This window comes from Berghia stephanieae, chromosome 3 (genome assembly GCF_034508935.2).
Source record: "Berghia stephanieae isolate SIO BIC M18660-M18661 chromosome 3, UCSD_Bste_1.3, whole genome shotgun sequence".
NCBI lineage: Eukaryota > Metazoa > Mollusca > Gastropoda > Nudibranchia > Aeolidiidae > Berghia > Berghia stephanieae.
Window position 1 is genome coordinate 39,593,226 of NC_088362.1, and position 15,504 is coordinate 39,608,729.

General features: G+C 34.7%; 1 protein-coding gene across 2 annotated transcripts in view; it reads right to left on the reverse strand.

The window, feature by feature from the left end:
* LOC144967703 (uncharacterized) overlaps nt 1-15,504 on the reverse strand; it is a 62,315-nt gene that overhangs the window by 1,037 nt on the left and 45,774 nt on the right. For both annotated transcript variants that reach the window (XM_078905246.1, XM_078905245.1), the window contains exons 13-18: nt 14,976-15,090; nt 13,571-13,724; nt 13,083-13,227; nt 8,983-9,113; nt 8,184-8,370; nt 7,239-7,385 (exon numbers count right to left, since the gene is read on the reverse strand). In XM_078905246.1, coding sequence (XP_078761372.1) covers nt 7,239-7,385; nt 8,184-8,370; nt 8,983-9,113; nt 13,083-13,227; nt 13,571-13,724; nt 14,976-15,090 — 879 coding nt within the window. The remainder of the gene's footprint in view (nt 1-7,238; nt 7,386-8,183; nt 8,371-8,982; nt 9,114-13,082; nt 13,228-13,570; nt 13,725-14,975; nt 15,091-15,504) is intronic.

Consider the following 15,504-nt stretch of genomic DNA (forward strand, 5'->3'; position numbering starts at 1 on the left):
ATTTAAAATAAATGAAAAAGTAATAATAATAACATTAACAATAATAATAATAATAATAATAATAATAATAATAATAATAATAATAATAATAATAATAATAATAATAATAATAATAATAATAATAACAATAATAATAATAATAATAATAATAATAATAATAATAATAATAATAATAATAATAATAATAACAAAAAAATAATAATAATAATAATAATAATAATAATAATAATAATAATAATAATAATAATAATAATAATAATAATAATAATAATAATAATAATAATATAATAATAATAATAATAATTTCAAAAGGTTTATTTAGGCCTTTCATTGCCAATAATCATAACTTTTTTCTGAACAAAATATATCATCATCATCATCATCATCATCATCATCATCATCATCAACACCATCCGCTACCACCACCGCTACATTGGATAATCCACAAATCATTCTGCCATGGTTTGGTTTGAGTAGACATTCCTTAAGCTATATTGCGACTTAATAATAATAACAATAAAAATAATAAAAATAATAATAATAATAATAATAATAATAATAATAATAATAATAATAATAATAATAATAATCAGAGACGCCAACTAAATATTTGGTGCACAGGAATTTCAGACACCCCTGCACTCAGAGGAATTTCAATGCTGAAAGAGGAATTTCCGCAAACAAAAAAAAGGGAATTTGGAGGGTATTTAAGGGGTAGCATGACTCAGCGGTCTTTGCTTCCGACCCGAAAGTTACCAAGTTCGATCATTACAAGGAGGCATCAAAAATAATAAACCATCCTCTTGATGGAGTGGAAAGAATTCATGGAAAAGCAATAGAAAGGAAAGCATTCTCAATTACCAACAATAAAAAACATATTTTATACCATGAATTTAGTATTTTACCATCTGGGAGAAGGTTTTGTCAGATTAAATGTAGAACTAACAAGTATAAATCAACGTTCGTTCCATCAGCAATAAAAATTTTGAATATTTCATATGGTACAGCAAAACAAAGGATTGATTCGTTGACTGATTAACTGATTAATTTATTTAATGTTAGATTAAGTGACCAATTGATAATGATGATAATATTTGGTGTTGAATTGCCAAAAATGTAACGAATTGAAAATGAAATGAATGTGTTTATGTTGTGTATCTCGCACGCGTGAAAGAAAGAGAGGAAGAGAGAGAGAGAGAGAGAGAGAGAGAGAGAGAGAGAAAGAGAGAGAGAGAGAGAGAGAGAGAGAGAGAGAGAGAGAGAGAGAGAGAGAGAGAGAGAGAATAGGTAGGAGTGAAGTATCTGTTCAATGTTATAGTTATCATATAACGTTATAACAAGTGTAACTAAATGACAAATTGCCATATTTATGGACAATGAAGATCTATTATTATTATTATTATTATTATTATTATCTGCCTCTGCGCTGTGTGGCCTTGAGCAAGTCACCTCGCCCCAGCTCAAATTGCGGCGTTGCACTGCAGTTGACGCCTGAGTTATTCCAGTCTTCCCTTAGAACACACCTTAGATAAAACTTTCCCCTATGGCCTATGGGATGAATAAAGGGAATTTTTATTTTTATTTATTTATTTATTTATTTTCTTTTGGCATTGTGTTTATATATCCTATAATTCTAAATTGATAACTGATTAGAACTATACAATAAGTAAACACAATGCCAAATACCATCTCATCCAAAGTCCCTTTATTTCAAATGAAGTCAAGTTCCAAAACCTAATGGTGGTGGTGGTGGTGGTGGTGGTCGTCGTCGTCGTGGTAGTAGTAGTAGTAGTAGTAGTAGTAGTAGTAGTAGTAGTAGTAGTAGTAGTAGTAGTAGTAGTAGTAGTAGTAGTAGTAGTAGTAGTAGTAGTAGCAGCAGCAGCAGCAGTAGTAGTAGTAGTAGTAGTAGTAGTAGTAGTAGTAGTAGTAGTCTCCACTCCATCGTCGTTCCCTGTTTCTTGTGAGCTGACGCCTACAGCAGATCTTTTTTTTTTTTTTTGAAGTTCAACTGAATGTCTCAGTAGAAAATAGGGACGTTTTTAAAAAGTGAGTCTGCCTATACCACTGGTTCGTTGGATCTGAGACTGAGTCTGAGATAAGTTCGTTTGAGAAGAGTTTTTTCACTAAGGTCAATGAAAAGAAGAAAAAAAAAAAGAAAAGAGGGCTGGAGGGGGGGGAGTTTCTCTGTTCACAGAATTTAGTTGTACGTCGAGTCCGAATTGTTTATTGTATATTATGGAAGCCTGTGGGGGCGATCCACAAACAACCAAGATGTTGGGTGCAAGGGAGATAAGGCCCTGAAAGGAGACCATGATACGAGATCAAAAAAGAAAATGCCGCCGACTTTACTCGGGAGGCCAAAATCACGGTCTGCATGCCGAAATTGAAATTTAAAAAAGAAGAGTACAAAAATAAATTTCGTAAGAGGGGGGGGGGGGGGGGGTGAGGGTAGGGGTATGATAATAATGTTAGCTACAAGGCCTAAAAACAAACCAATATATAAGAAAGAAATAAATAAAATTAAGAAAAAAAACAACCCAAAAGAAAAACAAAAGAAAAAAAAACAACCAAAAAAAATAACACACACACAAAAAAATCCACAACATGAAGAAGCAGTTCTATAAATGAATACACGGTTACCCTAGCAAAAATCTAAAAATATAGTTTATTTTAAATTTAATTAAATTTTGTGTGGGCGACCGGCTGATAACTTGCAATCTCTTTTCTGACAAAAACAAACAGGCAAGCAATAAATAAAAGAAGAAAAAACTCGCATCTTCACCATAAAGAAACAGTTCTATCAACGAAAATACAGTTTTATGGTTACGCCTGGAGACCAAAATCTTGGTCTCCCTAGCCTCTAATGAAATGGGTTATCAGTATCAGACTTACACATCGCTCCGAATTTTTTTTTCATTCAAAAATTCATTCAAGTATGAATTTTTTAGTTGGCGTCTCTGATTATTATTATTATTATTATTATTATTATTATTATTATTATTATTATTATTATTATCATAATATGTGGAGAGTATGTGGAGTTCACATTGGGTCAGAGTCCTCTGAGACTTAGGTGAGTCTCCCTACGGGAGCAGTAGGGGACAAAAATGACTGACCACAAATGCACATCATCATGTTCAGTTTGTATCATGTCTGACTGGTGCCAATGATTTTCAAAATGGCAGCTGCTAAATAAAGCCTCGTCATTTTTTGCATTTGCAATTGTGTCTTTTCAGTTTGAATTCCTCAAAGAACTTTTTAAAATGTTAATTCTTTGAATCTTCAACTATTTTATAACTTTTTTTAGGACCAAAGATAAAAATTTACAACCATTAACTACCTTTAGGACCAAGACATCAAATTTATGAATTTACGACCTTGATGGACACCCTGTTGTAGTAGTGGTGGTGGTAGAGATGGTGATGATGTGATAGTGGTTGTAGCAGTGGTGGTATTGATAATGATGATGAGGTGGTGGTTGTTGTAGTAAAAGTGGTGGTAGTGATCATTTTGACATGCCGGTTGTGGTTATTGTAAGAGGGCTAATGAAGATGACCTGCTAATAGTTGTATTAGTGGTAGTAGTGATTGTTATATTCATGTTGGTAGTTGTGATGATAATCATGTGGTAGTAGTAGAGTTAACAATAATAGTAGTGATGATGATGCGATGATGGCTGTAGTAGTGATAATGGTAGTGATGATGTGGTGGTGTCGCACTAGTGGTGGTGGTGCTGCTGCTGATGATGATGATGATGATTATGTGGTTGTAGTTATGGTGGTGGTGACGATGATGTGGTAGTAATAGTGGTGGTAGGAAAGATGGTGAATTGGTGGTGGTTATTGGGGTGGTTATTGGAGTGGTTGTAGTGACGATGGTGATTGTGGTGGTAGCGATGATAACGTGGTGATGGTTGTAGTAGTGGTAGTAGTGATGTTGTGGTTGTAGTAGTGGTGGTATTGATGATGACGTTGTCAATGTCATGGTCACTTTGATTTTATTTGATTTCTTCTGCACTTATATATCCTCAAATCAGAGGCGGTACAGTCCATTGCAGTACAAGCATTTGCAATGAATAACAGGAGTGCCCCACCTCTTTATACTCAAATCAGAGGAGGTGCAATCCATTGCTGTACAGTACAAGCAGTTGCGAATTATGGAGCTCTTTTTGATAAAAAGCTTACTGTGAAAAAATTGCAGTGCAATTGTTTCACATGTTCAGTGTAAAAATTGCCTTCCTTTGGTTGTTCACCTTGGCCCCATTATGAGGAAGTAGGACACAACCCAGAAAATCTAGTACCAGAAAAGCTGTACCCCGGAATTCCAGGATGTCCTGGAAAAGTGGCATCCATGCTTGAGGGTAAGAAAAGAGGAAAAATGAGCAAAACTGAAACTGAAGTTCTAAAACTAAAATGAGCTGAACGTCATGGGTTAAGTGAGTGATAGAGAAAGTCAGTGGGCTGCCAGAACTCTAATGTAGTCTTGAAAAATGTTTATGACATATTGGTCGAATTGAATACAATGTCAAATCATGTTTGGCACATGACTGGAAGAAACTAAAGTTTGTTGACAAACTTTTTCTTCTGATTGGACAGATAAAATAACATTTGTTCAACATATTCTTCTGATTGGACAGATAAAATAACATTTGTTCAACATATTCTTCTGATTGGACAGATAAAAAATAAAAGGAGTTCACCCATATTGATTTATTTGATAAATTATTAAAATCCGAGCTAAACGAATACATTATACATGCTACTTTTGAGGTAAAAGCCAATCTGCTATCTCATCTAAACTGGTCATCAAATAACCAATCATTATGTCCCAGCAGATTTTCCTAATAATCAATGGGTTGTAAAATTACGCTTAACTTAGAAAAGGATTTGAAACAAATAGTTTTATAAATTTTAGATTTGACAATAATTCTTTAAATTGATATTGACTAAACGGAACAATTTTGGCCCCAATCCTTTTTTTTTAAAGAATAAATTATTATTATTTAACCCAGTTTAAATTTTTTTTACAATGAAGCAAATGGATGGAATTAACATCTTAATGTATTGCAAAAGATAATTTTTTTTACATAGATCAACACACACACACAAAAAAAAAAAAACAAAAAAAAAATATTCCCATTATTCATCCCATAGTGAAAATTTGTCTCTAGGGTACATTCCAAGGGAAGACTGGAATAACACAGGCATCAGCTGCAGTGCAGCGCACAATTTGAACTAGGGCGAGGTGAGGTTGTAGTATTAGTGGTAGCGATGGTGATGTGGTGGCTTTAGTAGTGAGGAGTCTACGTTCTGCACTAGATTCTACAAAATTAATTGTTTCAAATAAATCTAAATATAAATTTTACAGCGGCAGATCGTTCAGACACGTCGGACCTTCCATCTGGAACTCTCTTCCTAAAAGAATAAGAGAAGCGAAGTCCTTATCAATATTTAAATCAAAGTTAAAACACCATCTCTTTGTTAAAACACATCTTGATTAATGCATCTTTGTAATTTGACCCCAATATGAATGTTAATTTAGTTTATGTTATTATATCATTATTTTATATTATTTCCGTATTTGACATAGCATGTGGATGGATTATAACATATCTTGTATTAATGACTTTATGTTTAGTTATTACATTGTTGTATAACGATAATATTATTTTGATGTAGTATGTATAATATTTCATTTGTATAATAATGTCACTGTATTATTGTTTCGCGCATTGAGCATCACCCAGTGATGAAAATGCGCGTTATAAATGTCATGTATTATTATTATTATTGATGATGCTGATATGGTGGTGGTTGTAGTTGTAATGGTGGTGATGATGATGTGGTGGTTGTGGCTGTTGTAGTAGTGGTAGTGATGATGATGATGATGATGATGATGTGGTGGTGGTGATTGTTGTAGTAGTGGTAGTGATGATGATGCAATGGTGGTTGTAGTTGTAATGGTGGTGATGAAGCGGTGATGGTGGTTGTAGTAGTAGTGGTAGTGATGATGATGTGGTGGTGGTAGTTGTAGTAGTAGTGGTAGTGATTATGTGGTGGGGGTGGTTGTAGAAGTAGTTGTGGTAGTGATGATGATGACATGGCGTTAGCAGTGATGAGGTGATAGTAGTGGTGGTTGTAATAGTAGTAGTAGTAGTGATGATGATGATGTGGTGGTGGTTGTAGTAGTAGTGGTAATGACAATGTGATGGTGGTGGTTGTAGTAGCAGAGGTAGTGATGATGATGTGGTGGTGATTGTAGTCGTAGTGGTAGTGAAGACGTTGTGGTGGTTGTTGTAGTAGTATTGATAGTGATGATGATGTTGTGGTTGGTGTAATAGTAACGGTAGTGATGATGATCTGGTGGTGGTTGTAGCAATAATGGTGATGATGGTGATGTGGTGGTGGTGGTGGTTATAGTAGTATTGATAGTGATGATGATGTTGTAACAATATGACCTCACCAGAATTTGACAGAAGTTGCCCATAACCCGGAATTTTTTGCTCGAGACCAGAATTTTGGTATCACTGTATATTGCTTACAGCACTATTGGGTCATTTCAGCACTAGTGAAAAGGAAAATGATGAGGAAAACGTTCTAGATCTGAAGTTAAAGCACTAAATAAAAAGTAAGACAAAGGGGACTGGTTCAAAGAGAGAACAGAAGATTCCATGAGCAATCTATCAATGTGTCCATTTTGACAATACCTAAAAGTCCCATCCAGACAGAAGCAAAGGATCCCTCTATGACGGTTACACTCAAATGTTTACAAAGTAAAGATTCAAAATTAAAAACGAAAATAGTACATGACTAGCAGATTCTTTACAGGGCAAGGAAACAAAATATCCTCTCTCAAAAAAGGAACCATACATTCAACTGCCTCCCTTTCACCAAAGATCCTTGTCAGGACAAGGAAAAAAAAATGGGCAATGCCAAATCAAAGCAAAGACAAGAGCAATGTTGAAAGGGAAAACAGATAAAAGGGGATAGAACACTGAAAAATAGTGACCTCTGCGCCCACCCTGGGAAGTCAAAGGACCCCAAACAGAATTAGAATGTGTCGTAGTCGAAGACAATACTTCTGCACCACAGTGACCACAGAACCTGAGACACAGGCACAAAAAGAATAGAAGAGTGATTGATCACTTTGAGAAGTTAATATTGCTATTTTCAGCTCAGACATTCCAGATTATCAAATAGTGATTATTTTGTTTTTTGTTTATTTAAACCAGCTTCTTACCCATAAATCCTGTAAGAATGGATCATCAGGTCCCTGAGTACAGGCCAACAGGAAAGTGATGACTGTTATAACATTGGTGATGACTGGAAGGGTGAACCAACTGGATTTTTCCTCTGATTGCAATGTTATGGGCAGCTTGTGGGGACCCTGAAAAAACATGCAGTTTATAAATTAGACTCATGAATATTTAATAACTTGTAAAACATAGTCTGGAACAAGGGAAAACAAGGGAAAAACAGCAAAATAAAAATAATTTGAACAATCGCTTTCTGAGTCGATCATCATCCTTGCTTAGTGTTATATTTATTGTATCTTTCTGTGACAAGATGACTTCTAAAAACATAACAAGACGATAGAAGGGTGATTGAGAGAGAAATGTGGTACGGAAGAGAGAGACAGAGGAAAAAAAAAGAGAGAGAGAGAGAGATAGAGAGAGAGAGAGATAGAGAGTGAGAGAGGGAGAGAGTGAGAGAGATGAATTGATTTTCTTTTTTTTCTTTTCCAATCCCTACACAGCCTCAATTAATCCCAGGACACCACTGGCCTTGTGTCACTTTTGATAGTTGGTGCCACCATGTCTAGGCTGACGTCATAAAACTGCCAGTATCACAAAATCCATGCATTTGAGCACAGGTGTCAAAATTCGACACAAGACATGATGGTGATTATTTTCAATCTACCATGGAGCCACCTGCAAAAACAGCAGAACATTTCAAAGAAAATCCCAAAATCACGAAATTCGGCTATTATCATCACTGAATTGTATTACAGTTAATGATAAAAATAATAATAAAAATTATTTTTTTAAAAATAATAATAATAATAATAATAATAATAATAATAATAATAATAATAATAATAATAATAATAATAATAATCACAACAAAAACAATACAACAACATTGATACTACAAGTTAAAATGACAATAAAGGATGTAGGCCTACCTTGACAGAGTGCATAATCTTGAGAGTGATTACGATGACCAAACCAACGATCACCAAGAATTTCCATGCAGGACATTCCCATATGGTATTTGGTGACGTGAATGTTGTGGAGCTGCCACCTGGCAGTTGCCACGATGACAAGTCTAGTCCAACCAATGCGACACATGACAAAGAGGCAACTAGAATGCTAAAAAAAAATGTTTTTTTTTTTAAAAGACATTCTAACAAAAACAAAACTTATGGATAGAGTAAATTTGCAGATACAATCTTATTATGTACTTTTAAGAAATATTAAGAATAGTCACAGTCTGTTTGTAATAGGATTACGGGGAAAAATCTTGAAAATTCATAGATATTCATGAAAAAAAATTCTCGTTATATCCCTCTGATATGAACAAAAATTCTTCTTACTGATTACGGAAAATCAGAGAAATAAATGTTGTTTGTGGACAAATCAATCAAAGTTTTCTCTTGTGAATAAATGCAATTTTATGCATGATTTTTCAATAGTTTAAAGATAGTTGATGCAATTCACAATATTTATCTATTTTTTTTTTTTTTTTTTGTCAAACAGATATAGTCAGGTACCAAATTGCACACGAGTTGAGTGATTTCCATAAAGCGCATTATCTAGGAAATCAACTCAGCCACAAGCACAGCATACCAAGAAATCCAAGCACAATCTTGATCTTTTACGTATTCTTGAGCTGAATATTTCGTCAAAGTCTTATATACAGAGACCTTAAAAATAAAGTTTTTGATATGTCTGGACAGCGCACTCAAAAGATTCTCCAATTACCTGTACTTAATGACTTTCTCTGCCTCCTCCGTGAGTTCAGGCACTGTCAAACATATGAAGACCAGGATGAACAAAGCACCAACATCTATAGAAGTCAAAATGACCTGAGGCAATCTAAGACGTGACCACAGCTGGTAAGAAGTGTGAAAATAAAATGATGGAGACAGAAACATTAAAGAAATGATGAAAATATACTATTTGTACTAATTGTTCTACTAACAAAATATGAAAAAAAAAAAACATTTATATTTTTAAAATTCAAGGCTTCTCAATTAAAGCAAACCAACCAAAGAACTCCTTCCAGACAGCACTTGATTGAACAGCAGGGCAGGAGGGTTTTTTAATTATTTAACATAATGACATGACGCCACAAAATAAAACGTGTCAAGGAGTGCCATCCAAAAATGGATATATAGTCATTTAAAAAGGAAACTAGACAGTTTGTATTTGTTATTTTCTCATTGAAGAGGAAAGAAAGTGGTACATGGTAATTTTTAAAGTAGACAATTTTCTCTTTCTATTAATGTATCACATGCCTTCATTGACACAAATGAGGAGCAGATGCGTACCACCAAACTTGTCAGTAGCAAAACTGCATTTTGTAAATTTTACATGTGCATCCAAAACATAAATTTCAAAAATTAATTTCACATAAGCGTTGCTACGCAGCAGATGCCACACTAAATTTTCACGGTAAGTGGGCGTGGTTTCAAATGTCACAAACCCCACTGCGTGGAACCAGCCTATTTCAGTTGGAACTCCCAAGGGGCCATTAACCCTCCCTGCTAGCTACCTGCGTGAGGTCATTGGAGTTCAACTGGTATCAGGCAAGGCCGTGTCCAATGGGGGCAATTATGGATATTTATGGTCTTATAATATGTCTGTATAGCGGGAAAACAATAACAGCCTCTTTCAATTTATTATTTTGATTTGAAAAATCAGTTTTCATTCTAAACATCAGTGAACATTTGACATTCTTGTGGTTAATAGCTTTCTTTAAATATTACAAATTGTGGATCTTATTTTAAGTGCTTTTAAATTATGGTGCACTTAAATAAAAAATTTGTAATTCAAAACTCAGCGGCAGTATCTCAAGAATTTTAATAAATATCAAAAGTACATATATGCATCTAGGTTCCTGTGCATTATTATCATATTGGCAGTTGATTTTCTTGATTTATTCATGGTTTTGTTAGTTCTGTATATAACAGTAAACTGATATGATTTATGTCTTTATGTGGTAAAATAACTCTGCCTATAAATAAATAAATCTGCCTATAAAGTATGACTTCTTTACAAGAAAAAAATCAATCACCCAACAAGGTTACTGGACATGCTACAAATATTGCAGTATCAATCATCAATTACAACTAACACTAAGCACTGGTACTGTTAAATTAAATGATTTGCTCAAACAGACGGACATAGTATGTGGACAAGAGAGGATTCAAAATTATGAGGGCATTTAGTTTATTCCAAGTAGTAACGTTTTCTCCTTATCGACCAACTAAATTCAAAACGAACACACTGTCCATACAGGTTATATAGAATCATCTCCTTTCCTTCAATAATACACATTTAGTCATTGTCTTGTAAAGTCATCTGATATACCATTGAACTCCAGTCAATTGTTTTATCTCTAAATTTGACTAACAACCAGAGTCAAATCAGTACAAGGCCACAGGCATACCACAGCAAGGTCATTTATTTTTTGGGAAATCACTGCCATATATATCTGGACGCTTCAGTCTATAAAAAGTTAACACATTCACTTGTGCACAAAAGGAGAACTTGAACTTACATTATATTTCTTATTCAACATGCAAGAATACCCTAAACACTGACACCTATCTATATGACACTATAAAGTCGGCATTTCCTGAGACAACCACACAAAAGCAGTACCGTATACATCTTCAAACTATAATGCCTAACAGTCATAAGAAAATATAATTTTGACTTGAATCGTAAGGGATTTAAGTATAGAAAAAAGTTATCAAGCCATTAAAAAGTTGGCTTTCAAATGTGCCCAAAACTCATATTTAAATCAGTTAAATGCTTTAAAAAATAAGATTAGTATTATTTTCGTCTAATGGTTTATATTTTATTCCTAAACTGATATTTGGACATAATTCATGACACGGAATACTGTGGGAGAGAAAATGAGATCTCACCAAGTCATGCCAAATAAGAAATTTACAATAAAAAATTCATATCTTTTAAGGTTTTACTGCCCGGACAACAAAACTTGGCATGTGTCAAGATCATCATTTTTACTTTATAATGATGCGTGTTTCAATCATTTTCTGCCGCTGGGAATTAAATTGTTGATATGCAAATTACAACAAATTAATTTCATTGATAGCTCAATAACCACTAAATTGACACCTCTCTTATGAGCAGCCTTAAGAGGATACATTATTATCAACCATGGCATATGATGAAAGAAACCTTTGCTTTGCTTGTGGTGAGGGAACAATTTTCATATTCATGTTAGCAACTGTGCAATACCATGAAATATTGCAACAATTAATTACCATCAGGGGCATCACAGATTCCTCCTGACCGCTACCTGTTCCACCCATGGGCTGACCCCACTAATGGGGTCAAGTTGACCTAGCACTGAAATACCACTCAGAGGGGAAAATGTGACCCGTACTTCGACCAAAGCTGACTCTTTGCACAAAGTTATTCGACTGAGACGGGCACATGAACACTAGGACTGGGATCAGAATATGTGGGACAGTGTTTTGTCTACAGACAGATCGCTGAAAAAAGTTGATTCTAGAGACAACAAATTCATGCTATCGATCTCGAGGTGGACGTTTCAATGACAAAAGAATCATTGATGTAACAAATCGAGGATATGGATCTGTAAAGTTGTAGAGAGTGATAATTTGTGGTAGAGAAACTGAGTTAATAAGAATCAAAGACTCCAGATACATCAGTGAAATTCTTAAAGCAATCGTTGTCCTGTTTATTTGGAATTAGATAATCAAGCAGTGATATTCCAGCATGATAATGCCTCATCACAAACATTTGTTTTCCTAAACGATTCAAATCTATGAGTGAAGAACCCATGGCCCGCTGTGTCATCTGACATCAATCCCATTTAACACATGTGGGATTAAAAAAAACAAAAAAAAACCAGAAAGAAAGCAAGAATGCTGTACAAAATCCAATGAACTGTTCTTCAGATTAAATACAACTTGGAATGATATATCAGCAGAAACAGTCCATCAGATGACATCATCAATGAGTCAAAGAGTTGTGGCATTGACCAATTCTAACCATGGACATTCAAAATACTTAAGTGCGTCAAGTGTGATGATTTGAATTTTGTGCTCAATTTTGCAAAATTGATAATTTTGATGAGTGGTTTTAAATATCTGCGACTTTCAACAGATTACAAAAATTCATAAGCCAAAAGAAAACTAGTTTTGCCTAGTTTCCAAATATGTATATGTCATTGTATTTGTTCCAACCGGTATCGAACTATTGGTGAAAACAAACTGTCTAGTTTCTTTGGTAAACGACTATTTAATAAAATCACAATTTTCTTATCATGGTGATGTGTGTTTTATCTAAAGATGCAACTGAGTGATGCTATTGGCTTATTTTAAATGTGATTAACAGCAAAGTATAACAGAGTTGAGCAATATTAAGTGATCAGATGGGTGATATTGATTTTTAAAAACCCATACATTGTATTTTTGGGTAAGGCTCTTTACACATATAACCCACCTTGTATGAGTAAATATCAGACTACAGGATATAGGGGGGTGGGGGAAGAGAGAGAGAGAGAGAGAGAGAGAGAGAGAGAGAGAGAGAGAGAGAGAGAGAGAGAGAGAGAGGGAGAGAGAGAGAGAGAGAGAGGGAGAGAGAGAGAGAGAGAGAGAGAGAGAGAGAGAGAGAGAGAGAGAGAGAGAGAGAGAGTGAAAAAAGAGATCCTGCTGTGGGAAGACATGAAACAGAATGCAGTGTATTAATCATTGTGAATCTGTAAAAATGAAAATTATATATATACCTCTATTTATTCATAAAAATATAAGAAGCAGGAAATTGTAATACCAGATAGAATAGGATTAAAATAGACTTACTATGAAACACACTCTGATGGCAGGACACAGAGAGAGTGGTAAAGACAACAGCACACTGTTCTGAGGTGACAAAGAGAGTTGACTGGAGAACACGCCGGCTAGGGCCACGTAGTTGACCATCTCCACCCATTGGAAAAGGGAGAAGCTGTGAAATATGGATGATAGATTTAAAATCAATTTTTTTAACTGCCTCTGAAAAACATGCAGAAAGATGTCTGCCAGGTACTTATTTTAAACATATTTTCAAAGACTCTTATTTTGTGCCACAAGACTTGAAACTGGAACCTACAGATCACAAGCAGAATGGCATACTATCAGACCACAAAGCCTCATTCAGTACAAATCGGACACACTGTAACTACTGGATAAACAATGAGGACCAGAAACATTTTGATGTTGGATGCTCTACAAAATGGCCAATGAAGGTTGTATATTCAGTATATAGCCCAAAGTATGAACATCTAATTCTAACGCAACAATCTACTCACAATGAGAGAGCTAGTCTGGGGTGTAAGACTAGGACAGTCGTTCCCAAAACAATTAAGGCCAAAGAGACTTTGAGGATGCCAATCTTGACTCCTGAGACCACTACAGTCTGACTGTATAATAAGGTCAAGGCCGCTCCAACCACACACCAAAGACCTAAAGGAGATAATTGGAGAATACAAGTAAATTCGGCAAATTCGGAATACAATAATGCACTGGCATAAATCAATAAAGTGTTGTGGGGAAATTATCAATATCAATTTCCAATCCTCTCTGTGAATCCGAAATAACAAAAAAAAAAATTGCATTTTACCCCCAGCAAATCCGAATTTCAAAGAAAAAAACAGATTAAAGTATAGATAGAATAATTGGAAACAGATATAGTGGTGAGTAAATGTGACCCAATACCCAGGGTGTCCAACAATATTTCAGGTGGTGGTGGTGGTAGTAGTAGTAATGGTAGTAGTAGTAGTAGTACTAGTAGTAGTAGTAGTAGTAGTAGTAGTAGTAGTAGTAGTAGTAGTAGTAGTAGTAGTAGTAGTAGTAGTAGTAGTAGTGGTAGTAGCAGTAGTAGTAGTAGTAGTAGTAGTAGTAGTAGTAGTAGTAGTAGTAGTAGTAGTAGTTGTTGTTTTTGTGGGGATAGTGGTAGATGAGGTGGTCGAAATAGTTGTTGATCTAGACCAGAATTATTTTTTTTGTTCTAGTCCAAGTTAATTCAGAGTTTTGGCATCTCATGTATAAGGAAAAACAGGAAAAGTGTCATCCATGGATGGAAGTTGCCCGTAACCTGGGATTTTTGTCTCCAGACCAGAATTTTTTCCGGTGGAACCGGAGTTTTGGCATCACTGCTCGAAGTTTTTATAAAACAAATGTTTCTTGAATTCTGATAAATTCACATTTCAGAATCTGGTTTATTCCGAAACAATACTGGTTTGTGAAAGAAGGTCACAAAATTGAAATGTCAGAGCCACTTTAAGTCAATTAAGAGAGAAATCTGTAAATCAAAGAGGCAGGTCTAAACCTTCCCTTTGATGCTCAAAGAGTAGAAAATAAACTATTAACACAAGAATATTTGAATAAATAATGTTAAAATTGCTATAAGACATTATTCACTTCCTATTTTTTTCCTCTAAAGTTGCTATGGTTAATCAATGTTCTAATCTATACCAAAGCACTTTATCCCAGGTCGAACAAACCTAGCAGTCCAATAATAAATGGGTGGACATAGGGGCTAAAAAGAATACTTTAACTCAACCTCCGATTGAAGTAAGTCCCATTTCTTTTGAAGATATCTGGATCCCAAAGAATTCATGCTATGAAATGCATAGAACCTAATAATAACTCATAACAACATTCTTAACCTTTTATCAAATGAAAACATGTTCATTTTTTTGTTTTCTAACGCACCAAGTACATATGTGTATGAGTGAGATCCCTGGAATAGAACCACGGATACAGGCAAAAGGAGATGGTGTGCACTAGCAGCCAGTCCACACAGTAAAAGACACAGTTGCTGGAACACCTGAAATATGGTGATACAAACATTAACGATTATCAAATTATAAAATTGGCAATCTACTAAATAAATTAACTCCTACCTTCCCCTAAATGGCGTATTATTTTTAGTTGTATTGTAAATTATATCCGAGGTTCAAATGGCAGTTAACTGACTCTTTTTCTTTCTTTTTTGTAGTCAGTGGGAGCAATGTCAATCACACTTTCTTTCTTTTCTTTAAAAAAAATATTCCAAGACACGAAATAGACACCAGGAGGTCAGTCTGGGTTCTATAGTGTGAGATGAAGAGTAATAATTACTTGCCATTATCCAGAAAGGACGTTTGGCATCGATCAAATAAATTTTGTTATAATTCGAAAATTAAACGAACTCACCTGTGATGTTTAATTGAAACTCTGACGAGTCCAATTCCGAATGGGG